General features: G+C 35.9%; 1 protein-coding gene across 1 annotated transcript; it reads left to right on the top strand.

The window, feature by feature from the left end:
- Positions 1–3832: 3832 nt before the first annotated feature.
- Positions 3833–19743, top strand: LOC115963936 (aspartyl protease APCB1-like). Its single transcript, XM_031083183.1, has 9 exons — positions 3833–4697; positions 10792–10909; positions 15083–15312; positions 15426–15662; positions 16245–16398; positions 16499–16584; positions 18191–18305; positions 18404–18476; positions 19367–19743. Exons 1-9 carry the CDS (start codon positions 4081–4083, stop codon positions 19495–19497), a joined length of 1761 nt encoding a protein of 586 aa, XP_030939043.1. The 5' UTR covers positions 3833–4080; the 3' UTR covers positions 19498–19743.
- The last annotated feature ends 5913 nt before the right edge of the window (positions 19744–25656 follow it).

Here is a 25656-nt window from a genome sequence, read left to right as displayed (position 1 = left end):
GGATATGTCCAAAGAGGAGAAAAAAAAAAAAAAAAAAACACATGACATGAAAATATGCACTATGAGGAAAAATGATTTGAATGTTTTTCCCTCGACTTCCAAATTTGAATAGTAGTTATCAAATTAAGTTATATTAATTCAGGAGATAAATAATTAATATAACTTAATTTGATAACTATTCAAATTTGGAAGTTATATTAATTCAATTGCAAGTATTGTTTGTAAAATTTTTGGAAAACTCTTACAACTAGAAGTCAAATCCCCTTTGCTATCATGAAGATAAGGAAGGGGTAAGTGAGGGAGCACAACTAGTCCTGAAGAGGCTCAAGTCAAGATCCAAAATTCCTTCGTTTGAAATTAATTTTTCTATTGAAGATCTAGTAGATGTGTGGTGATATCATAATGATCCCTTAGTCATTACTGATCATCTTAAAATAAATACTTCATTATGTGTAATTATCTATATTAAAAAATATTGTGTATTTTATCTTTAGCAATGTGGAATTTTATTTTTGAAGCCTTTTTTTTTCCTAATTTTTTTTTTGCAACGTGATGTAAAAAATGAAAAAAAAAAAAAAAGACTCCTGAGCAGTAATTAAGTAATTATGAAAAGAGAAATTGACTAAAAGCATATTGCTTTTTGTGGGGTTCAAAAACAACTAACACAGGGATAGTGGAGATAATATTTGATATGCATAACTAATTTTTGAAATATGGGAAAAGATCCACAATGGGAGGTTTAAGCAACAAACAATAGGTCATAAAGAGCCAAATCAAGCTTTTATATATGTAGAACAATTTTCCCGAGGTACATGAGTAGGATTCAAAGGTTGAAAACTCTTAAAAGAATCTTTCTAGCTAATCTTTCTCTCTCTTGTTCTTGCCTAGACTTTCCCTCTCTAATTTTCTGAACCTTTCACCCTGTTGCCTATCTCCTCCTTTTATAGCCATCTTCCCCCCCCCTCACCTCTTTCTCTAGATGGCTTGTCCCTAGCTGGATTTGGGGGATATTTTGTTGGAGTTTATGCCCTAAAATCCAATTTATTGGCATGTTATAAATAATTAAGTTGTTTAATTATATGAGACTATTTATGAACTAATGAGACATTATCTTAGTCCATGAGATTCATAGTATGTGATTTATGTGAAAAGTCACAGAAAGATATAAATCACAGATTCTTTGTAAACTTAGAATTTTAGTTCGTAGTCAGTGATGAAATTGGATATTTCATCTATGAAGACTATAACATATCAACTAAGATGATTTGTCTTGATCATGGAAGTGGAGACTTCTAGTTGATATGTTGATATGTTTTAAGAGTTAAAATATATTGAACTGGACCGTTGTGAAATTTATTATTTTCCTAACGACTGTCAAATGAATAATAAATCTCACGACTTCTATTTACATCAACTCTAAATCCTGAGAGAATAATGGACCTGATCATGAGATGTAAGTTGCTTTGATATATCAAAAGTGAGATCTATAAGATATGATCAAAACCTCACTATGTTGGGCAGCCGCATTTAGTGTTGATGGAACATATATTCTCAAGATGGAATTCATAATCTCTTAATTGAGATATAAAATATTCCCTTGAGATAAATTTAATGGGTTTGATTATTTAGAGTGTTGGGCCCAACCACTTTAGTAAGGAGTTACTAAAGTATATATTTATGAATTTGGATTTCATAAATATATGATGAATAACATAAAGGATTAAACTGGGTACTCAAGGATTAAGATATAGTAATCTTCAAAGTGGCAGTCTATATTTATGACTTTGTATTACTACGAATATTTTAATGAAGGGGTTGCATGTATAATAAAATATTGGGATATAATTTATTAATAAGACCTAGAGTGCAATTATATTCTTATAGTGGTATTGAATATAATTAATGGTAACTTTGGACTTATCAAGAGTTGACAGAAAAACCCAATGCCCATTGGAGCTAGAGTCTTATTTGTTCCCTTTGGTTCCATCTCAAGCCACAAACTAAAGCCCAATTGGGTAGGCCCAAAAAGGCTAACCCAATTAGATAATCAATCATTATTTAATAAGAGTTATTAAATAAAGAAACTATGAGAGTAGTATTAACGTACGTATGATGAAAAGAAAAGAAATCAGTTTTTTCTCCATATGGAGAAGAAGAAAGATTTTTCTTTGAGAGTCTATGTACAAAAGATTGATTGAGAGACCACACATCTTGGGCACCATGTGGAATTGAGATGAAAATTAAAGGTATTCTCAAGTCGTGGTTTTGAAATTCACTGCATCAAGGTACGCTTTCTATTCTTTATTCTAGAATTCATGGTTACATGTTATCTTTCATGATTGAAGTAGATCCGTGTTTGTTGCTTTCGCTGTGTGTTTTGTATGAGATACAAAACCAGATTTTCCAACAAATTTGTCCTATCAACCCTCTATTCTGCCATATTTTGATCATGAAGGAGGACTTTTGGGAGTGTTTTCATTATTTAGGCCAGTCACTCATCATTTAATGTAGTTGACATTAGGTAAGGAACCTCATTAATGCGGATGTGACTATTTTATTGGGCTTTGCATTCTCCTTTTCAAGTCCCTAGGGGCGAATTTAGAAGATAGAAGTTCATATCCGAGGAAGAATGATGTTTCCCGAGATTCCCCAAATACCTTAAGGTATAGGCCATGTCCCTCACCTTGGTTACGAATGTTGGGAAGAGCGATTACCTCGGTTCTTAATGATGGTGGATACAGTTTACCTTTAGCCAAGGGAAGACTATTCTTTTATTACCCTTAACTTGGGCCGAGCCCATTCCTCGGGTGTATCTTCTTATCTAGCCCAAATCCTCAGGCCATGTCCAAGTTCATCTTCCGTAATTTTATTAGATAGAATACTATTTAAGTTGAGGTATAGTAACCATACCATCCTTCGAAAATAATCCATGGTGAAATATAATATCAAAAGGACAGAGTTCAACTACGAATTTAGTTGTAACTTAATGCTACAGCCAATGATAGTAACAAGCCAAACAAGAAATGAAAACCAAAAAAACTAGGCATTTTCAGTGGAACTTAACATGAGTTAAAGGTCTGTTTGGGTTCTGCTTATTTTGCTGAAATTAAAAACTTTTTGCTAAAAGTACTGTAGATAAATGTAAAAGTTAGCTGAAATAGTATAGTGGGACCCACGAATAATATCAAATAATGCAATGGGGCTTATGAAATTTAGCAAAAATAAGCTGAATAGTAAAATAAGTTGGCAAAAATAATTTTTGCTAAACACACACTAAGTATGCGAGCATCATTCACCTAAATCACCTTTTAAGTATCATAATCACAAGAATAAAGAATTCATTTGCGTACTAAAAAAATTGCGTTTTAAAAAAAAATTTCATTTTGTCATTGATGTATGGTATATGTTCTACCATTGTTATTTAAATTTAAAATATATTATATCTGTGTCCAATTTAAAATGTTACTCTTTTTAGTTTTTTCCCTTTCATCAACTTTCCGTTACATATTTTTGACAACATGTTTTATATTTTAGGAATAAAAATGAAATAGTTTAGCTGCTACTTTTGTCCTTAAATTTTCATTTAGGTTTTATTTTTATGCCTGAAACATAATAAGAGTGACTAAAAAGGGAAAATGCATAGTAACATTTTAAATTTGTAGGGATAGAAGAAAGTTGAATTCTTTAAATTTCAAAGACGAAAAATAGAAAAATATTTTCCTTAAGGAGAAAAAAAAATTATTGAAAAAAAAAAATGAAGTGCCAAGTAAGCCAAGCGAGTAGAATGTAACGTAGGCTTCAATGTCTTACGCTTTAGCGTACTTGGCTACTTGGCTTCTGTTTTTCCTATTGAGTTCCAGGATCCTTCGCTGTGTACTTGGACTTCGACCATGCATTGAAAACATTGACTTTTCGGACACATACCCACAGAGCGAGTCTTTGAGACAACCGTGTGTGTTGTGTGTACATGTTTTTCTCTCCCCTACATGGTACACACCCTTTTTCTCAACAGGAGTTAAGACACACAGTACTTCTCTACTACAGCCTCCGAATCCTTAGCTTTTTTCCTTAACTTAGACAATGGATTCTGATGAGGCACCACCACAAGTTAGAGGGTTTGTAATAATCACTCTTCCACCACCAGACAACCCATCACTAGGCAAAACCATCACTGCTTTCACTATCTCCACCAACACTACTGGTACTATTCCTCAAACCCCAACCCAAGCTCAACAACAACCACAACCCCATCACAACAACGATGATCCACAAGACCCTCGTCCACCCCAGCAACCAGAATCAGTACCAAATCCACAGGTTCATCTTCCACCCACACTTAGCAGAAGCTTCATTATCAATCCAAGAAAGCTATTGGCCTTTCTGGGTATCTCTCTATTGGCTTTGGTCCTTTATGGTTCAGTATCTTCTCCGATCGTCCAGGATTTGCGTGACACAGTGGATGATGATGAAGATGATAAACCCGGATCGATTCTCTTGCCTTTGTACAGAAAATGGAGGACTCCACAAAAGGGTTTGGAACTTAAACTAGGGAGTTTTGTGGATATGGATAAAGGGGATTTGGTTTCTATAATTGAGGATGAGGTAGGAGACCCCAAGACAAACAATTTGCTTGCTTCTAACAAAAAAGTTGATCCCTCTTCCATTTTACCTGTTAGAGGCAATGTGTATCCAGATGGGTATGTATGGAATTTTTTTTTTTTTTTTCTTTTTTCCTTTGGTTGATTTCTGACCCTGAATTATATATACATAAGATCATGATTGGTTGGAGACTGGAGTGATCTTTTGGGAATAAAGTAAATAGAGCTAAAAAAGGAATCACAGGGGGGGGGGGGGACTGCTTTTTAACAATTGGCTGTTGATTGCTTATGTATGATATGGTTCAGAGTAATTGGATCTTTCTTGTTGGGCCCTGGGTAGCTAACTTTAAAATGTCTTTGTTTATAATTGTTCTCAAATTTAATCTAAGATCCTTCTTTTATGCCGTTTGAACATAGTTTTGATAATCAAGAACTTAGCTCTTCTTACTTTTGTGATAGCAGTTGAAAAATTTAATTGATTTTTGTCATTTATCATACTTAATCTTACTTCTAATCTGACTTCTGCATGTTGCACACTGACTAGCAATTGCAACATTATTTTAATTATATGCTGAATAATCTGTTCTTCTGTGACATACTGCATTTTTCTCTTGAAAATCACTAGTTGTGAACCAAAATTGAGCAAAGGTTCATTACAAAATAATCTTTGATTAATTATATTTTACTATTTAATAATTCTTTTTTACCATGCAAAACTTCAACATAGTTTTGGTGATGATTTATGAAGACCTGGTATGTTTTTCTCATCCACTTGGATTGTACGTCCATAATAAAGCTTTCATCCAATAATGTGATTATTATGTGTAAAAGGTGTGGGGAATCAAGGGATCACCTTCTTCTTCATTGTCCTATAGCATATGAGTTGTGGTTTATGGTATTTTGTTTGTTTGGTATACATTGGGTTATTCCATATAAAGTTAGTGAGTTCTTAGCTTCTTGACAAGGCAAGTTTGGTAGACATCGAAATATAGATTTATGGAGGTTTGTGCAGCATTGTTTGTGTTGGTACTTATGGCGGGAGCGGAATGCTAGATGCTTTGAGGATTGTGAACTATCTATTCTTGACATTAAGTCTTTCTTTTTCCGTACTCTCCTTGATTGGAGTTTAGTTTTGCCTTCTTATTCTTGTTTTTCTCTCCCTGATTTTATTGATCGTTGTAATGGTTCTTGATTTGTGCCATTGTAGTACACTTCTAGTGTACTTGGTTGGTTTTTTTTAATAAAATTTCTTACGTTACTTATTAAAAAAAAAAAAAAAAAAAAAAAAAACCCTTCAAAATGTTTCATTTTAGTTCCTTTATATTGTGTTTGTTTTAAAAGGGTCCCTACAATCAATTGTTGGATGGAAAAAGGTGATGTGGCAAATGGAACTCATTTAACCCAAATAATTTAGCTGATGTGGGGGTTCACTTGAGCTAAGTGTCAAGCAAGAATGAGTGAACTTTCGTTCGTATGAATGTCACATGAAGGTCAAGCGAAGTTTCTATTTAACACTAGATAAGGTTCACTCGAAGTTGGTTGAGCAAAGTGTCGAGCGAGAAGTTTCGCTTGAGTGAGGTTCATATTCAAGTCATTATGAAGAATTGTCAACAGATTAACAAACCAAATCATTACATAATGTCAAGATCATTTTCCTTTACACTAACTCATTTCCATTTTCATTACATCATGAGCTTCAATACATAGTGTCAAAACCAAATCCCAATTATCAAATCCATTACATTGATATACATCTATTACCTTTTTCCACCATATTCATCTGTTACATTGCCAAATGATAATAAAGGAAAAAACCCCATCATATGGGGTTGCAAATTGTGAAGGAGCTACAGAGCATGAAAGACAAGTTTGTTTTGTTTTGTTTTTGGGAAAAAAGCACAAAACCCCCTTGTGGAGTTCACCTAAAACATGGTATTTCATTGAGGTTTTGGGTGTAACACTTAACCTCCTATGGTATTGTTTAATGTGTAAATTGTTAATTGTGTTACACTTAAAAACCTTAGGGGGTTAAGTATGACACAATTAATGGTTTACAAACAAAAAATACCCAATGTGGATTAAGTATTACACTCAAAACTTTAGGGGGCTTTCTTGTTTTATAGAGAAACCACATGGAGATTTTGTGTACTTTTCCTTTTTTTCAATTTTTGGATATTTTGGAATGAGCTGAAATTTTTGTTTCTAATTTGGTGGGGTGTGTGATTCTACTAATTTTGGCTAAATTGAGAACTCTAATTGGGGAGTATTGGTTATGTAGAAATAATATTGGGTTGTGTACTCTGCATGCATGGGTGTGTGTTGAGGGATGGGGAGGTGGGTATGTCTTTATGCTCTTCAAGCCTTTTGTGTGTGTGTGCGCGTGCATGGAGAGAGAGAGAGAGAGAGAGAGAGAGAGAGAGAGAGAGATGCAGTCATGGAAGATTGATTTAATACTACTTCGCAAATTTGTCTATTTAAGATTTATTTTATGGGACCCACATGTGAATAATTGAAGTAAAAGTTATGTGGTTTTAAAGGTCTCATTATGTGTGTTTTAGGGCTAAACCTGAGTTTTATTTGTGTTTTTACTTCATTAGTTTTGATCAATTTTATATTTGAGGGTAAATTTGTAATTTCCTTAATTCCTGCAAATTAAGGATATTTTGGTAGTTTAGTTCAATCTAAAATTTTATAGGAGATCCTTAGCATCTTAAGTTTTAATTTCTTTGAGTTTAAGTTAGTCTTTGTTTAGGTTTTTAGTTTACTAGTTAACTTAGGAATCCCAATACTACTAGTACAAGAAAGAGTTCTTATGTATACATTTGTGCTTAGTACCTAAAGAAGAAATGAAGTTGATCAACAAAATATCAAGCATTTTGAGTATTGAGGCACATTAGCCATATTGTTCTCTTCTTTTTTTCTCTTATTGCTTTCTTTTCATGTGGGTACTGTTCTTTTATTCACTGTTCACAGCCAAAATCGTTCTACGAATTCTTTGTTAAAACATTTTCCCACCAACCACTTGACAAAATTTTTTATCCAAGATAATGATGACTAATGCGGAATAGAGTCCTAATTTAAGATTTTTCTCAAGACTACAAAGCGAAGAGGATTTTGAACTAGTTGTGTGAAAGGGTTGTGTTTAATAGAAGCAAAGTGTTTGGAAAACGAGATAAGTTGAAAATATTAGAAAAAGAAAACCTAGTATTTGGGGGAAGTGACGATCGACACTCAGTGGAGGCCAATTGGCACTTTTGCTGTCATTTGGCACTCCCTCATCCAAATGCTCCCAAACTCCTGTGGCAGCTTCTCCTCACTCCCATGCATGTGGATCATCCCTAATTAGTTAACCAAGAGCTTAGTGGGATCAGCTTACAAGCTTGGCACATGATTAGGGTTAGCTAGTTACAAGGATAAAGTGAGTTATTATTATTTTTTTAATTTTTTTTTTGGGGAGAGAGAGAGAGTTTTAACATATGGTATCTGATTTTGATGATAGCTCTTTATTATCAGACCAAGACACCAATCAGTTTTTGGTGTAGACGATTGAACCCCAGATCTCTTATTCAACCATTAGAGACTTTATCAGTTGAGTTAACTGGAACTCACAAGGAGATCGGGTTAGTTAGGGCTCATGCACATGTAACACATTAATTACATGTGTAATTTTTTTAATGCATAACCAATAAGAGTGAGCCATGTGTGGCTAATAAGATTAGGGCATGAGATGTATGAATAAACCATTGTAACTTTCATTTGGGATATGAACAAAAAATAATCATTTGTTGCTTAAGTCTTGCTTTCTCTCTTGTTAATTCTCTTGGAGCTAGAGTATCCCTTGAAGTTATCTATTATTTAGACAAGGTGACTCTCTAAGAAGTCACAAGCCAATTAATCACTCACCATTTGCATGCATTAGACCCATCACCAACCAAATCGACACTCATAATCCAAAAACCCTAGCCTCATTTCCCTGAAACCCTAGTACATTTCACTTCAAGAACGTCCATCATACACCATAATCACCTTAACCAGAGAACCGTAACCGGAACCCTAATGTCCTAACACTAAACCCTAGCCTTTAATCCATCAAGAACTCTCATTAGACTTCATAAACCACATCATTCTTAGTGAAATTTAAAACCCAAAACATTCTTAGTGAAATTTAAAACCCAAAACTTTAGGGTTTTGGGTTAGATATTTTGAAGTGAAGTCATTTATTCAATTTTATCTAACAGAGGTAATTACCTCTTCCCTTGAAAGAGTGGAAGAGGTGAAGTCATTTTGTCTCAGAATAGTTTGATGTTTTTTTGTTCCTCTTTGTTTCTGTTTGTTCTTTGTTCACTATTGTGAATTCTGTGTATCTTTTTTCTATTCTTTTTTTAATAATATTTCCTTATTACCTATCAAAAAAAAAGAAGAAGAGGCGAAACCTATCTACTAAGGTAACTTTTTTAATTGGACTACGGCGAAGGGGGAGGATTCTAACTTTGGATAATTTGAGGAAGAGAAATATTTGTGTTGTTAATAGGTGTTGTATGTGTAAAAATGATTGGGAATCGGGGGACCACTAGCTCATTCATTGTCCTTTTGCCTTATGCCCTTTGTATTTAGCTTGTTTGGTATCTCTTGAGTTATGCCTAAACAGGTGGTGCTTATGGGCATGGAGGTGTTGGGTGACATAGGATGGCATCTATTTGGGGTGTTAATCCGCAATATATTATGTGGAGCATATGGAGAGAACAAAACAACAGAATCTTTGAAGGGGAGGAGCGTTCTATCATCGAGTTGAAGCGCATTTTCCTTTTGTCTTTATTTGAATGGAGGACTGCTTTGAGTGATTTTGACACAACCTTTGTTTTAGATTTCGTAGATTTATGCAACTTTGGATAGACTTTTACTTTCCTTGTACACTCCCTATGTGCCAAGGAAGTTGTTCTTTCATTGTATATATATATATATATTTTTTTTTTTTTTTCATATTTTCAATAAATTTTTTATTTACTGATAAAAAAAAACCAAGGAAGATATTGAAAAACACTCCAATTATGATTTATCATTCCAAACAAATTAATGATATGGTGGGAAAGAAATTTTTTTATCCTTAATGCTTTCAAAGATAGTTGAAGAGTTGGTGCAAGTTTCTAGTTCGAAGGTTCTTTTATTTCAAATCTTAAAAACTTGAGGCCAAATATTTTTTCAACCGGGTGAGAATAATGTAGTCATGGAAGATTGATTTGTTATTACTTTGCAAATTTGTGTATTTAAGATTTAGTTTATCGAATTTATGTGTCCAATTGAAGTAAAAGCTGTGTGGTTTTAAAGATCTAGTTTTGTGTGTTTTAGGTCAAAACAATTTAAATTTTATTAGTTAAAGTCAATTTTATATTCAGGGGAAATGTTGTAAGTTTTGCAATTCCCGCAAATTAAGCACATTTTTGTAGTTCAGTTGAGTCTAGAATTTTCTAAGAGATTCTTAGTATCTTATCCTTTATTTTAAGTTGAAGTTAGTTTTTTTTATTAGGTTTTTTGTTTTCTAGTCAAAGTAGGAGTGCTAATACAACTAGTACAAGAATGCAAGCTTTGTGAAAAGAAAAACATGAAAGTGTAAGGATTAAAATAAAATATTTTTAAAGTATGTGGATCATTTTGAAACATGAGACAAAGTATGCCAATTTGGAAGGTTCTGGTTATAGCTTGTTCGAAGTAGCACTCATTCATAAGGGTGAGCTGGATCATTGTTTAGAAAATTGGAGGAGACTTAGTATTGTTTTAGAATCATGGAGGTTGATCTTTAGGTTTAGGGTAACATAGTGGCAAATTAGGTAGCTACTTGGCCAATCCATGGTCCAGCAAGTAAAATTCTTGAACACACTGTCTGATGACCGTGGAAGCACCAAAGAAGCCTTGGCAGCTGTCCTTTCTCAATCTGAAACAGATAATTTCTTTAGTCTTTATGTTGGGTCTGCTCTTAACCTTGATTCTTTTTTTCTTTTTCTTTTGTTTTTGGGCCGGGGGTTTGAACCTTCTAAGAGGTCTAGTTGCTGAGTTTAACTATGTGTTAAACTCCTTTAAAACTTCTTAATATGATACCTGCTCATCTATATTTCTGGATAAAAGATCAAAGCTTTTTTCATCTCAATTGCCATATGTATACGTGATGCTAGTCCTAATGCTAATCTTTATCATGCAGATTGTATTACACATACATACTTGTTGGGTATCCTCCAAAGCGTTATTTTCTTGACATAGATACTGGGAGTGACTTAACATGGATTCAGTGTGATGCTCCTTGCATTAGCTGTGCCAAGGTAATGCCTATTTGTAACTGGTTATTTGGTTAATGGATTTTCAAAATTCTTCTTTATGTATCTAAATGTTTGCCCTAGTTTTCATTTATATCTAACCAAATGTCAATAGGTAGTTGGCATTATTTACATTAATCTGCACAACTCTTTTCTAATTGATATGATTTTATTTGTTATATAGTAAGTGAATAAATAAATTTATGATACATTTGTTTCTTCTTTTTATGTTCCAAATCATATCTTATGGGTTTTAGTAAATGGAATGTCAATTTAGAGAAAGTAGAAACAAAAATAAAAGGGTTGTAAGACATGATGGTTAGGAGATATTAAAGAGAGAATTTTTGGTATCTTAGATCAACAATTCATAAAGATGGAAAGATTGAAGAGGGATGAAGTGGAAAAGCATATCAAGAATATTGTGTGATTGTAGAATACTTGTTATGTTAAAGGGGAAAATATTATAAGACTACTATATGACAAACTGTGCAAGTGGAAATACCCAAAAAAAAAAAAAAAAAAAAAAAAAAAAAAAAAAAAAAAAAAAAAAAAAAAAAAAAAAAAAAAAAAAAAAAAAAGAAAACTGTGCAAGTGGAAATAAAAAAGAAAAAAAAAAGTATTAAAGATATTGACTTTATATTAATATAATGGCCATGGTTTTAAAAACCGGATTGGGGGCAAAACTGGATTTGCCTCCAGTTCCCGGTTTTTACCGATTTTTGACCGGACTAGTATCCGGTTCCCAGTTGAACCGGTCAGACCAACTGGTTCTGGTCCGGTTTTTAAAACAGTGATAATGGCTTAAGAGACTCAATATATAATTTATGCCTATGTAGGGTTAACCCTAGCTCTTATATATAACTTGCTTATTGTTCATTCAAATCATTTATTATACTAAAGATGCAGCTGCTAAAGGCTTCCTTCGTATATATAGGCTGTTAGATCGAATTATTTAACGCTTGCGTTATTCTCTCTTTTTCGCTTCCACTTCTCTTTATTATTTTATCTTTGTCTTTAAAATGGTATAAGAGAATTAATACAATCCATAGTTCCTAACCTTTAAATTAAAATTATTGTTGGACGGTGCATGAAGTTGACTAGCATCTTAGGTGTCTTTACGCACCTCCCTCGTTGAACTGTTGTTGTTCTTGGTTGTTGGTGGTTGTTTGCTTGTGAAACCTTCATATCTAAGGTTTTGTTGTTGGTGGTAGTGGTGGTTGGTTGTTGGTGCTTTTTTTTTTTTTCTTTTTGGTATTTGTTGTTATTTTTTGTTATGATCCTAGTGTCCTACATGGATTAAGTGTAAGTTTAAACATGTGTATATAAGTTCTTGGGCACCCTCCCCTTGTAAACCGATATTTAAGGGTGAGTTCTAGACATGGGTTTGTATCATTGTTGTTCTCAATGGAAAATCTATGTTGGTTTCCAACCATCCTCTTCCTATCTTTGTATTTTTGTGTTTCTTAGTGGTGGTTTTTGGATCTTGGTGGTGGTTGTTTTCAATGTATTTTAGTTTTTCTCGATTGATCCAGTACTCCTTAGCTATTGGTTTTAGCATATTCCGACTGTCTCAATGGATCTTGTACCCTTTAGTGGTTTTTCCCCGATCTCGGTTGTTCTTGGTGGTGCTTATTTGCTCGTTGTGGTTGCCAAAATAGTGGTTGGTTGCCACACTAGTGGTCTCTAGTGAGTTTTGAGTGTTCCGATGTGGTTGTTGACTGGAGTAAATAGGAAGAAACTTGTTTGACTCATGATGACAGCTAATCCGTATCCTGGATAAGGATAAATTTATCTTAGATAGGAATAAAAAGTTTTTTTTTTTTTTTGGGTAGATATTGTTTGTTTGGGTATATGTAGTTGGTAGTCCCTTTCCAACCCTTTCTTGCTCATAACTTTATCAAGGCACTATGTAGTAGTTGTTTAGAGTGTATATGTTCCAAGTTGGACCTATATGACGTATACGCTGAAGTTCGAGGGGGAGTGTTAAATATGATGGGTTTATGTTAATGTAATGAACCAAGAGACTCATTATATTGTAAGCCCATTTAGAGCTATCCCTAGTTTTTAAGAATACCTTGCTTAGGTTCATTGTAACAGACAATTTACTATGGTAAACATGTAGCTGCTAAGGGCTTCCTTTGTGGTTTTAGGCCATTAGATTGAACCACATAACACTTGGCTTATTCTCTCTTTTATGCTTTTGCTTCTCTATATTAATTTTTTCTTGTCTTTAACATATATGATTTGAAATAAGGAAGTTTGCTTAAAGATAGGTAGGTCTCTATTGATTTAAAAATGAGGAAGAGTTGCTTGAGATGATTTGGTTATGTTTAGAGGTGAGCAATTAATACACTAGTGAGAGAGTGAGTTGATTCAAGTTAAAGGAATGAAAAAGTTATAGCAAGACCAAAAATAACATTAATAAAAGTAGTAAAGAACGATGTATCAATTAAGAAAGTAATAGAGAATATGATTTTAGATAGAATAGAATGACAAGAAAGTATACATGCCCTAATCTTAACTAGTCGATTGAAAATCCACATTCAACTCCAAAATTATAGAATTAAGGTTTGGTTGTTGTTGAATGTTTAATATTTCATTTTTCCTATTAAAATTTTTCTTGTTATAAATAGTGAGGCTAACTAAAGGATAAGCTTAAGAGGTTTTTAATTATCAGTTAAGTCGAGTCAGGAGGAACTTTCTTTACTATTTGCATAAAAAAATAGTCTTTAATTATTATTATTATTTGATACTTATTTATTTTCCTTTTTCTGTTTATGCAAAAGTGTGCTATTTGAGGCAGATTTGTTAGCGAACATGGTGTCTTTATTAAATGTTGAACAAGGAAACCCTCTGAAAAAACGAGAAAAAAAGATAGCTGAGAGAACGGGCAACAAAGGCTTTGAACAAGAATGCTGAGACCCAATCCTTCTACCAATTAGATTGAAAAAATTATAGTAGTCAACTATATTCTTTTTTCTAGTGGTATATCTTATTTGTTAATTATGTTAGGGTAAAACTTAGATATAATATCTTAGGTGAAACACGTTTAGTTCACCAATTGAATTCAAATGCATAAGACTTGAACTGACTGATTGAAAAAAAAATGGGCATACCACTTATGTGGCACATTTATTTTCCCTTAGCGATTACATTGCACCCGGCTTATTTGTTTAAGTATGTGACCCAGGATAGTACAGGTTAGCATTAACTCTAGTAGAGCATCATGGAACAAACTCTAGGAACCCTAGTGAAAGTCATCCAAAACCTATTTGCAAAGTTAGATGATTCCAATGCCCGATAAGACAGAGAAATGGCTTTCATACATAGACTAACTAGTAGCCTAGGGGGGCAAAGCTTTTCCCATGGGAGACAATAATGTTAGTAATTAAATTTTGGTGATCAAGGAATACCAAGTACCACTAAAACTTAGTGGTGAAAGAGAATTATAGTGGCCTAAAGTTGTTACAACCCTAGAGAAACAATATAGCGAGCTGGAATACCTGGTCCATGTGTAGTATAGTTAAAATAACCTGTTGGAAATTCAGTTATATTGCTTACCACTTGAGAAGGAAAATTTTCCACTTCTTAATGAAGAGAGATTTCAACATGGGGGTAATTGAGGATGCATATGTTGTGAAGAATGAGTTTGATGCATCTACTACTGATTAACCCCCCATGGCGCTTGAAAAGGAAAAGCTTGTTACGATGGTGTTTTCTGTGGACCAAGATAAGGCTATATACCTCTATTGGATTTTATTTTAGTTCTTATTTGCTAATTAGGCGATTAATATTTTATTTAATTTCCTGGAGTCATGATTATTTTTGTAATTCAATAATTGAGCTTTGGCCTTATAGTTTAGTCCTAGTAGAATATATAAGCATGCTATTGTGCTCCAGTAGGAGAAGCTTGATTTAAGTTATAAAATTTTCGTTGCAATTTTTCATTGGCTTAGTGATTCTAGCAATCTTCAGTGGTGAAACTTAAGAGTTTAGATCACTCTAGGGTTTGTTTTGTTCTTCTTCCTAAATCCATACAGTTTTCATTTTGTGAACCTTGTACTGCATCACATGCAATCATAGAAAGCAGCCAACATGTGTAAGATAATGATATTCCAACCTTCAATTGAAATTTGCAGCTAGAAATTTCTCTTTATTCTAATGATATGGTTAATTTAGGGGGCAAATGCTTTGTACAAGCCAACAAAAGACAACATACTACCCTCCAAGGACTCGTTGTGCATGGAAGTTCAGAGACATCAAGCAGCTGGATATTGTCAAAGTTGCCAACAATGTGACTATGAGATTCAGTATGCAGATCAAAGCTCCTCTGTGGGGGTTCTGGCAAGAGATGAGCTTCATCTACTTATGGAAAATGGATCATGGACCAATTTGAATCTTGTTTTCGGGTATTGATTTTTTCTTTTTCCTCCCTACCACCCCCAAAATTCTGGATTACCTTAAAAAGTGTTTAATCTTCCACCAATTTTCTTATTTATGTAAATTTATTTTGGTCTGCAAGGTGTGCATATGATCAGAAAGGCTTACTTTTGAGTACTCTGGCAAAGACAGATGGAATCCTTGGGCTAAGCAGGTCTAAAGTTAGCTTACCTTCCCAGTTGGCAAGAAAGGGAATCATTAAAAATGTACTTGGTCATTGCCTCACTATTGATGGAGCTGGCGGGTATTTGTTCTTAGGTGATGATTTTGTACCGCAGTGGGGTATGTCATGGGTTCCTATGCTTAATGGCCTTTCAATGTGAGTGAACATTTTCAAAGAACCATCCCCCGGGGCCCCCCTCTTTTCTTCCTCTCTTCCTTCTAGCACTTAATATAATTTGTTTGACTTATAAGGAGACAAATATTTCATGACAGAACACACATAAATAGAGGTCCAGTCAGAAGGAAACCATAATTTGATATACAGTCTCTTCTACTGATTTTTTTTGTTAAATTTTAATTGTCTTCAGTTAAAAATGAATCTTATAATATCTAGCTCATTGCTCTATCTTTCCCTTTCTTGTGCTTTATATGATTATATCTTATTTCCAGTGAATAAATGCAACATAACAGAGAAAATAACATGACTCTAGTCTCAAGGCAAAAGTGCATCTATACAAGTGTTTATATGCTTTGGTAGGCTGGTAGCTCAGTCCTCTATTGACCAAATCTTTAAAGACTTGTGCAGTTACAAGAATTTGTGACAATCTTCATAAATAAACCACTTATATCTTTGAATGTTGATTAATTCTTATATTCATTTTCTAATATACCTTCTGTGCCGTAAACATGCACTTTTATTCTCCTTTTTATTCTCTTTTTTCCATGCTTTCCTGTTCAGGGATTTTTATCATTCAGAGATTATGAAAATGAACTATGGAAGTAGGCGTCTCCGCTTAGGTGTTCCAGACAGCAGCGTAGGACCAGTAATTTTTGATAGTGGTAGTTCTTACACATATTTTTTGCAACAAGCATATTCCGATTTAGTTGCTTCTGTAAGTGTTTTTGTCCACTCCCACCTGAAAAATTCTAGAAATTCCTCTTAACATAGCAAATCCACTCATTTTACCGATTATTTATTACCTGTTGATGTAGCTTGAAGAAGTTTCTGGGTTAGGACTCATCCAAGATACGTCAGATTTAACATTGCCGATTTGTTGGAAAGCAGAATCCCCAATCAGGTATGACAGAAATTGTGGTTGATTGTGCTGCACCTGGAATCAGTTTCATGTATAATAATTTTCATTAGTATAATTTATTTTTTAGCCTTCTCTTAGCCAAGTTATGAATCACTCTCTAAGTTTATTTATGTTAGTTCCTTCCATGAATATTGTAAAAAAGCAAATTAAAAGAAAGAAAAAGTGCAATAGGTAATGCATCTCTGAATATTCTAAAAGGAAAAGGAGATTAGACTCTTACTGAAAATTTTAAATTCTGAAAGTAGAAGTTCTGCTGTTCTGTATACAGTACACTGCTATCACTGACATAACCAACTTATTATAAAATAGACATTACCAAAATGTTATTGATTTCTCCTCCACCTTAGCCATATCTTCCAATTCCACTGTTGGTGGCCAACACCACTGCTGTGAATTTCTGCAGTATCAACTTCAATGTCGCCGCACATCTTTCATTGCTAGCGTCTGCGCCACTGTCAGTATGCCCCTATGTCTCTCTACGACCATCTCCACTACTACTACCATGTTATATACCTTTACCGTGGGTGGAGGTTCCATTAAGATTGAGGAAATCTACAAAAGGCATAATTTATTTGTCTCTCATAAACATTGTCTCTTTTGTGACCATGGTTTAAGATGAACTTTTCAGTTTTTGTTTCCCCGAAGAAAGGGAAAGCTGCTTATCAATTGGAAAATTGTGTAGGAACTTGAACATAAATTTGACACATGAACTTCTAATCGAATCTGGCTTATTGAGCTAGCTGATATGCATCTTCAGACTGGAAGTTATATAAAAAAATAGTTGTTTCTTGAAATTTCCTTCTAACGCGTCTAGATAAGACTTGCTTGTGAGTTGTATTTGCTGTCAAAATGGCCGTGAAATTAATCAAAATGATTAGAATTAGTATCCATAATAGGTGTTGTATGTGCCGTGGTGATGGGGAATTTATGGGTTCAGGTTTTTGGTATCCAATGGGTCATGCCAGGCTCTGTGGTGGGGTTGTTATTTTGTTGGAATCATTGGCTTGGGATTCATACTTTAGATACTTGGAATTGGATTCCAGGCTATTTGATGTGGATTGTATGGATGGAATGAAATTGTCATTCTTTTGAGGACACGGAGAAGACCTTGGAAGATTTAAAAGATCTGTGCCAGCGTAGTCTTTTTGATTGATCTCAGTACTGGGGTTTTACGGATTGTTCCTTGCTTCCAGATTTTATGTCTTCTCTTAGAATAGCCTCTTGATTTCTTTTTCTTTGTTGTCTGTTTTTGTTTTCCTGTGTTCATCATCATGAACACCTTGTATGCTTTCCTTTCCTTTTTTCATCAATAATATTACTCTTATTACCTATAAAAAAAAAAAAAAATGAAAGAAGAGAAAAGTAAAGGTATTCCTTCCCTTTGATGAAAAAAAAGTGGCCTGAACAAGTAGCTTAAGTTCATTGCAACTTTGAACTTTATCCGCTAAGTTTCAATGATCTCTTAAAATGTAAAACAAGCCTTACAATAAACATGTCATAATATTCTATTGCTTCAATTTGACCTCACTTTTAAGGCTTTCTGATTCATAGATTCAAAATTCTAAAAGCTGCACCCATCTGCTTGCAGATCTGTCAAGGATGTCAAGCATTTCTTTAAGACTTTAACCCTTCAGTTTTGGAGCACATGGTGGATTGGCTCCACAAAACTTCAAATTCCTCCTGAGGGCTACTTGATTATTAGTGTAAGCAATCATATTCTCTTTCCATCAGATTTTAACTTTAAAGTGTTCAAATGTATGGTATTTATAGGCCATTGTGTAACAAGCCTCTCTATTTGTAGGACAAAGGCAACGTCTGCTTGGGTATCCTTGATGGAAGCAAAGTACATGATGGATCAACGATTATACTTGGAGGTATGTTCAGTATTATTAGAAAGAGAATAAAAACTAGCCATCATTTCACCAAGAATGACCTTGGGGGTGGATGAGGTGGCTTTTAGTATATTAGCCCTCATTCCATCCCCAAGGTCATTTTTGATGAGAAGCTGCTAGAACCAGAGGTGGATTTTGTGAGTTTGGATTCTCTAAGGTCTTCTTTATTTATCACATTTAACTTTATTGAATAAAGTTATCACAAAGTTTACTGTTTTCTGTTGGTTCAGGATCTAGGTACTTCTCACAAAAATCCTTATCTAGTTTTTGGCTGAAAGTGTGGTCAAGCATACTTGTACCTTGAAAAAAATGAAAAAAAGTGGGAAAACGTGAGATTTTAAAAAGTTGTATATAAGAGATAAAAGCTAAAAGTTGATGCTAAACAACACCTTAGTTATAGTTCTTTAAGTGCAGTACATTTGGTTCCCCAATTAAATTTAAACACATAATTAAATTGAATTATATTCTCTTAAGGAAAGATAATACTGTTTATATTGTATTAATCAATAAAGACATACTTAAATTTAATTGGAGAAAGTAATGTACTGCCCCTTAAGAATTATACATAAGTTTTGCCCCTATTATGATTAGCCTATCACATTATTTATTTGTTTACTGCGTTGGAATTGGGCGGGTTTGTATTCACTCTGTTGGGAAGATGTTCTGAGTTTTTACCTGAGACCTTGGTATGACATGTCTTGATCATGCAAACCCAAAAACTTATATAAGTTTGAGTTCAAGTATGTTATATTAAATTCTCGCTGTTATTACTATAATTAATCACTTACACTTGTGTATACAAATATTTTCACACCACTCCTTTCTCCCATTTGTTGACAAATCGTTAACTATAGTTGAAATGATCTCTGCAGACATCTCATTGCGTGGGAAACTGGTCATATATGACAATGTAAAGCATAAAATTGGATGGCAACCATCAGACTGCATCAGGTCACGAAAATTTAAACCTCTTCGGCCCTTTTGGGGAGAAGGGACTTCGTAGCTAGTATGGGACGAAGTAGACCAGCTTCCTTTGTACATACCGGCTTTAAGTTTTTGCTGCTCTTTTTGTATATATTCTATGAAGTAGTTTATGTGAACTATGCACGTCATCAACACTCTTGTCTATGATATGTAAGTATGAATGTAAATAAATAAAAATTTTCTGGACCATGAAACATATTCTGTATGTATTTTGTTAATGATGATGTAATATATTGTTCTTTAGGATAGCAAGACATTCAATCCACAGCCATTCCACATTGCAACAAGAATCTGGTAAATATTTAGAAGTAATTTTGTGCTTGCTAATTACAAATAAAAAGAATTATATACATATTAATTAATAAGTTGTGTGTTTGTGTGGAGGTGAGGGTGTTTGATTATATATAGGTTGAGATGAATACGGCTAATTTTTAATAATCGTTTTAGTACTTGTAGATCAATAGGGAGTCACTTGATCTATTTGGCTAATTTGCACATTAGTATTTTATTAATTACTCAATTCGTCATTTAAAAATTTAAAAATTATATTGGATAAATATATTTATAATTGTTAAGCAAGTAATGACATGAATAATTAATTGGATTAATTTGTAATGACCATTGGTTAGGAAAATGAAAATGAATTTGACCTATTTATAATTCGTGTTTAAGTAGTTTAACCTGTTTTGATTATGTTCAATTTGATGTTTGCACAATGATAACTAAATCTCTTGCTATTGCACTATTATGTGACTTTTATTGATGATGACTCCAGAAAAGTATGAGCATTTTCTTCGAAAATTATATATTCGCGTGAAAGTTGAAAGGGAAACTGTACGGTAGTTAAAATATGGTAGTGCAAATAATGGTGGAGAATACAGAGGACCATTTGATGAGTACTATATAGAACTCAAGGCAGTAGGTTTGAGAAAACTGTTCCAAGAGACCCTATAAGTTACTTGTGAAAGAATCAGATGTACGATCTCTCATGTACAATTGCCTAAATCTTTTTGTGTTGAGATATTGAGGACCGTTGCTGGTTTGATCAATCTCTTGTTGCCAGTTCCTTAGGATGGTAATATTTCCTTAAAGAGTTTGGTTAGGGAAAGATGTTTGTTTTGAGCACTTGAGAGTGTTTGATTGTAGAGCCTTTGTTCGTATTCCACAAAATTAGATGTCTAAGTTCGATAGAAAATCAAAATAGTACATCTTCCTAGGTCATGCACATGAAGAGTTTGGGTACAAATTAAGGGATATGGTTGATGAGAAAATTGTTTAGACTTTAGAGGCAAAGTTGTTGGATTTTTTTTTTCAGTAATATATATTAGGAATATTACAAATTTTACTATATAAGTCATATAAATTGATATGTTACTGTAGGGTCACGATTCGTGGCGGACCGTAACAGTGTCGGGTTCGCACGTAAAACGGCCCTAACAATATCATTTGTAGAGCGTGGGTTTGAAAGGCTAGGCCTTGATCGATAAGCGATGGGTTTTTCATGGCGTTCATACAAGGTTAAACGATCGTCACCCCTAGAGTACTTCTCCTGGAGGTGGGCTGGGAGGCTTTCGTTTTTGGCCATTTTTTCCCAGCCCCTTCCCAAAGTTACTTAGTTTTCCTTTTATACTCGCCTGTGTTCATTATCCTTCATCCACGTGTAGGGTCAATCTTTACATGGCTGATACTTATCCCATCAGTCCATCCCCCAAAGTCGTTGGGGGTGGTTGTAAGAGCCAAAGAATGCGGCCCTGTCGGGTTCAGAACATTAAATGACAATAACAGCAGCTTTCCCTGGATATTTTAGATCTTTCTTCCATGTTCCAGTCCTATACCGTTTTTACCCTTCCCTTTGGGGGTACTGTGGGTCTGCCGAGGACTGAACTACCCTCGGCGGTACCCAAAGGCTATTCCGTTGAACTTGGGCCATAATCCTCCTCGGCTTGGGCCTTTGGACTCTCCCTGGGTAGATGGGCCTGGCCCATAAATCATTTGCGCCCCACATTAGCCCCTCAAAACCCGGCTGTCCAACCTCTGGGCTGGACAGGGGGGTTTTGGTGACGCCAAACTTCTTCCTACGGCCCAATCCATTCGGCCTATTAAACATGCTGGCGGCTCTTCATATGCCCAAGAGGTGCACCGGTCTACGAGACAGTTCTTAATTTCGCGCTTGATGCGTTCTTATTGCTTGGGGTATCCAAAACGCGCTTTGAATGATCACTATTTACGAGACTACTTTAATTCGACGGTTTATTTTGATGGGGTGGAGAAACGGAACCGGCATGTTTGTGTTGACAGATCCCTTTGGAGATCTGAACCTATTAAATGCCTCCCGTTCCCCCTTCTATATAAGAAGGAAGAGAGGAGGTTATTGTTTTTATCAAGAATCCCTTTCCATCTCCCTGAGACTCTGAAATACTTAGCCTCCCTTAGGATTCGGTTTACCCACTGGTTTATACACTTAATCGTAAAACACTTTACCGTAACAACAAGGGATGCAAAAGCCCCACCCATCCCAAAAATGCCACGTTCCGATAAAGTTCATCATGGCTCGATCGGGACAAGGATGGCGAAGACTCAAAATCAACCTCATCCTTCTTTCAGTCAAAATCCGAAACAGGGATTCGTCACGTCAAACTTTCGACGTGACTGAGTCGAGAACACCCAAGATCATTACCATCCGGCTCCTCACGAGCGTACCTAATATGGCACCGGCGTGTTAGGAGTCAGGGCTGAGGCGGGGGCTAAGTGCTTCTGTTTCTCCCTCTTTTGCTCCCTGGTGCCCTCCCCCGCCCTCTCCTTATAGTCTTCTCAGCACCAGTTCCGACCTGGTGCTTTCTCTTCTCCCTCTTTTGCTCCTTTTCTTTCTTTTCATTTCTTCTCTCCTCTTCTCCTCCTTCTTTACTCATGTCTTCCATCTTCTTTATTCATCCCCTCCATCTTCGTCATTGATTTCTTCCTTACTATTTCCTTCTTCTTCATTCATTTTCTTTTTTAAAGTGAGTCCCTCTCTTAGTATGAGCAGCAATGAGGCGGAGATTGGAGAAACTTTGAAGACGAGTTTAAAAGACGCTTGACAGTTTACTTTTCTGTACTACAGATGTAATGGTTGCTTAGGCAGTTCACATTTTGTATAGACTCGTTTGAGCCCCTTTTTGTATGTTGTAGCAATTTTTCATATTAATAAAGATTGTTGTCTACCTTATTTCGCATATTATGTCTTTACGTTTTCATAAATTTGCAAGCACTGCTCGGCACAATGATATAGCATCTAAATCAATGGCGACTAAAACCAAAATACTTGATAATAAATAGATATCGCCATAACTTTGATAGAAGTGCTTAGCACAATAAGGCCGACCCGTAAAAAATAGTACTTACCTGGAACTAGCCGAGGAGAGAACCGAAGGCTTGATGCCGTGTGAGAAATAACCATCCGAGGACATATCACCTGCCAAATGAATAGCCCTCGTATACGACTGAATGCTGGGGCGTTCCACCACCTTCCTTACACCCTTATTGGCCTTAACCTTCTATGGTGTTTAAGCCGTGGACGAAGTGACTTGACGTTTTTATCAAGTAACCCATCTTACTAAATTCAAACCTTTTCTTATCTAAGTGTTTGGTTTCTCCATTGGCTTGGGTCCGAGGACCATACACGGCCTTGGTACTGTCCGACACTTGTAACTTTTATTTTTTGTATTTGGTTCCCCCATAGGCTTGAGTCCGAGGACCATGCAATGCCTTGGTTCTGTCCCTGGGCCCCTGTGTTGAATCGGGCTTGGGCCGCGAATCTATTGGGCCCACAAATTAGGGGGTATTTTCGTAATTTTAGGTCACGCGGTATTTTTCGGGCGTCCCGGTGTTCGAGGTGCGCCTTCTCGAGACTCCTTTATCTTCAGGGCTGCAGAAGACATTGGAAATCGTGCCAGAGACGTTTTGTCTGTAGCGTTCCTTGAGACGCTGCGTGAATTAAATGCCACCACCTTATCTTTTAACATAAATAGGAGAGAAAGTTGCTCTATCCACACACAAATCCTTCAGATTCCTCCCTTAGTTCATCATGCTTGAGGCAGGGCTTGGGAAAAAGGAGCTCCCTCCGCCACAAAGGCGTCATGTCCCCCCGAGACTCAGAGTAGGGAGGTACGGGCCAAGGAGGTGCAAGTTCAAGGGAGCATTCCCTTTCGTCATAGGGGAGAGGGTCTTTTTCCCTCTTTTAGTCAAAATCCGAAGCAGGTTCTGGTCATGCCAGTTTTTCGGTATGTCCAAAGAAGGAATTTCCACTATCAGCACTGTCTGCCTTGTAGCAGGCAAATTTTTGTGGGGGCTTCCCAACCTCAAGCTCCTAGCACCTTTTTTGTAGATGGTGTTAGCCTGAGGTCAGGTTCTTTGGCTGCCTGAGTTATGGGCATGCAGAAGTGTCGAAGAATAGTTTCCTTAGACAATAACTTGGCGCAGTAGCCAACCTCTCCTCTGAGCTGTCCCCACGGTCTTATCTCCACTCGCTTGTATTTTCCTTTACTTATATAGTCAGCTTTAGTGTAAGCTTGTTTCAGCTTTTCATTGTACACTGTACTGTTCCTTTGTCTTAATAAAATATGTGTCTATTTCTCCATACATATCTTTCTTCTCCGTAACAACTACTTTACGCATGAATATTAAATGCAAGCTTGCCCTTAAGGATATTCCAGGCAGAAAAAATGCTTTAACACAGGTTCCTACTAATTTAAACTCACAAATATTATCAAGTATAACAATGGTAACTTTCAATAAATTAAATTCTTGGAACTAACCGGGATAAGCGCTGAGTACTACGCGATGCATGCTAGACCAATGTCCGAGAACGATAATTTCTAAATAATTCGTCTGAAAGGGTAGCCAAGTAGCGAGGGACTTTGATTGTGCTTTTGGGTAATGAATTGCGTCGTACCGAATCAACCCCTTTGACACTAAGGACCCGAGGGCAGACCGTGGAATCCGTGCATTCGAGGTATTAACCTATTTGTGAACTAGGAATCCTCCTCGGATGGATTTTGAGGTTTACGTGCCATAGTTTTTTTTTTTTTTTTTTTTTTTTTTTTTTTTTTTTTTTAATAGTTTTCATTAGTTGGTTTTTGAGTCCGAATGCAATGCCTTGGTTCTGTCCAAAACCTAGTTTTCCATCATCCAAGTAGTTGGTTTCCCCAGAGGCTTGAGTCCGAGGACTATACAATGCCTTGGTTCTGTCCAAAACCTAGTTTTCCATCATCCAAGTAGTTGGTTTCCCCAGAGGCCTGAGTCCGTGGACCATACAATGCCTTGGTTCTGTCCAAAACCTAGTTTTCCATCATCCAAGTAGTTGGTTTCCCCAGAGGCCTGAGACCATACAATGCCTTGGTTCTGTCCAAAACCTAGTTTTCCATCATCCAAGTAGTTGGTTTTGATGACCCAATGGTGTCTGTCCAAAAACCTAGTTTTCCATCATCCAAGTAGTTGGTTTCTCCCAGCAAGGCTTGAGTCCGTGGACCATACAATGCCTTGGTTCTGTCCAAAACCTAGTTTTCCATCATCCAAGTAGTTGGTTTCCCCAGAGGCTTGAGTCCGTGGACCATACAATGCCTTGGTTCTGTCCAAAACCTAGTTTTCCATCATCCAGGTGGTTGGTTTCCCCAGAGGCTTGAGTCCGTGGACCATACAATGCCTTGGTTCTGTCCAAAACCTAGTTTTCTCTTTGCACGGGGCCTTGGCTGGCCTTTAGCTTTAGGAGAGTTAGCTACTCAGCCAAGCCCCTTGAGTTTATCTATACGGTTAACGTTACCAAGTTCTTTACGAGGAGCTTTAGCTTTTAGGGGAATTAGCTCCTCAGCCAAGCCCCTCGTCAAGAAACGTAGCCCCTAGTGAGATTTTATACCTGAACTCTATAACCAACGGTTAGAAATAACAGAGGAACTGTTTCAACCTACCACCTGCGCCAACACGCAAGCCTTCCCCACAGACGGCGCCAATTGTAGGGTCACGATTCGTGGCGGACCGTAACAGTGTCGGGTTCGCACGTAAAACGGCCCTAACAATATCATTTGTAGAGCGTGGGTTTGAAAGGCTAGGCCTTGATCGATAGGCGATGGGTTTTTCATGGCGTTCATACAAGGTTAAACGATCGTCACCCCTAGAGTACTTCTCCTGGAGGTGGGCTGGGAGG

This window comes from Quercus lobata, chromosome 10 (assembly GCF_001633185.2).
Source record: "Quercus lobata isolate SW786 chromosome 10, ValleyOak3.0 Primary Assembly, whole genome shotgun sequence".
NCBI classification, from domain to species: domain Eukaryota; kingdom Viridiplantae; phylum Streptophyta; class Magnoliopsida; order Fagales; family Fagaceae; genus Quercus; species Quercus lobata.
This window is presented reverse-complemented; position numbering and strand designations above follow the sequence as displayed.

Coding starts and splice junctions, on each gene's coding strand:
- LOC115963936 (XM_031083183.1), top strand. CDS start 4,081: ATGGATTCTGATGAGGCACCACCACAAGTTAGAGGGTTTGTAATAATC. Junction 15,313..15,425: donor AATTTGAATCTTGTTTTCGG/GTATTGATTTTT, acceptor TTGGTCTGCAAG/GTGTGCATATGATCAGAAAG. Junction 16,399..16,498: donor ATTCCGATTTAGTTGCTTCT/GTAAGTGTTTTT, acceptor CTGTTGATGTAG/CTTGAAGAAGTTTCTGGGTT.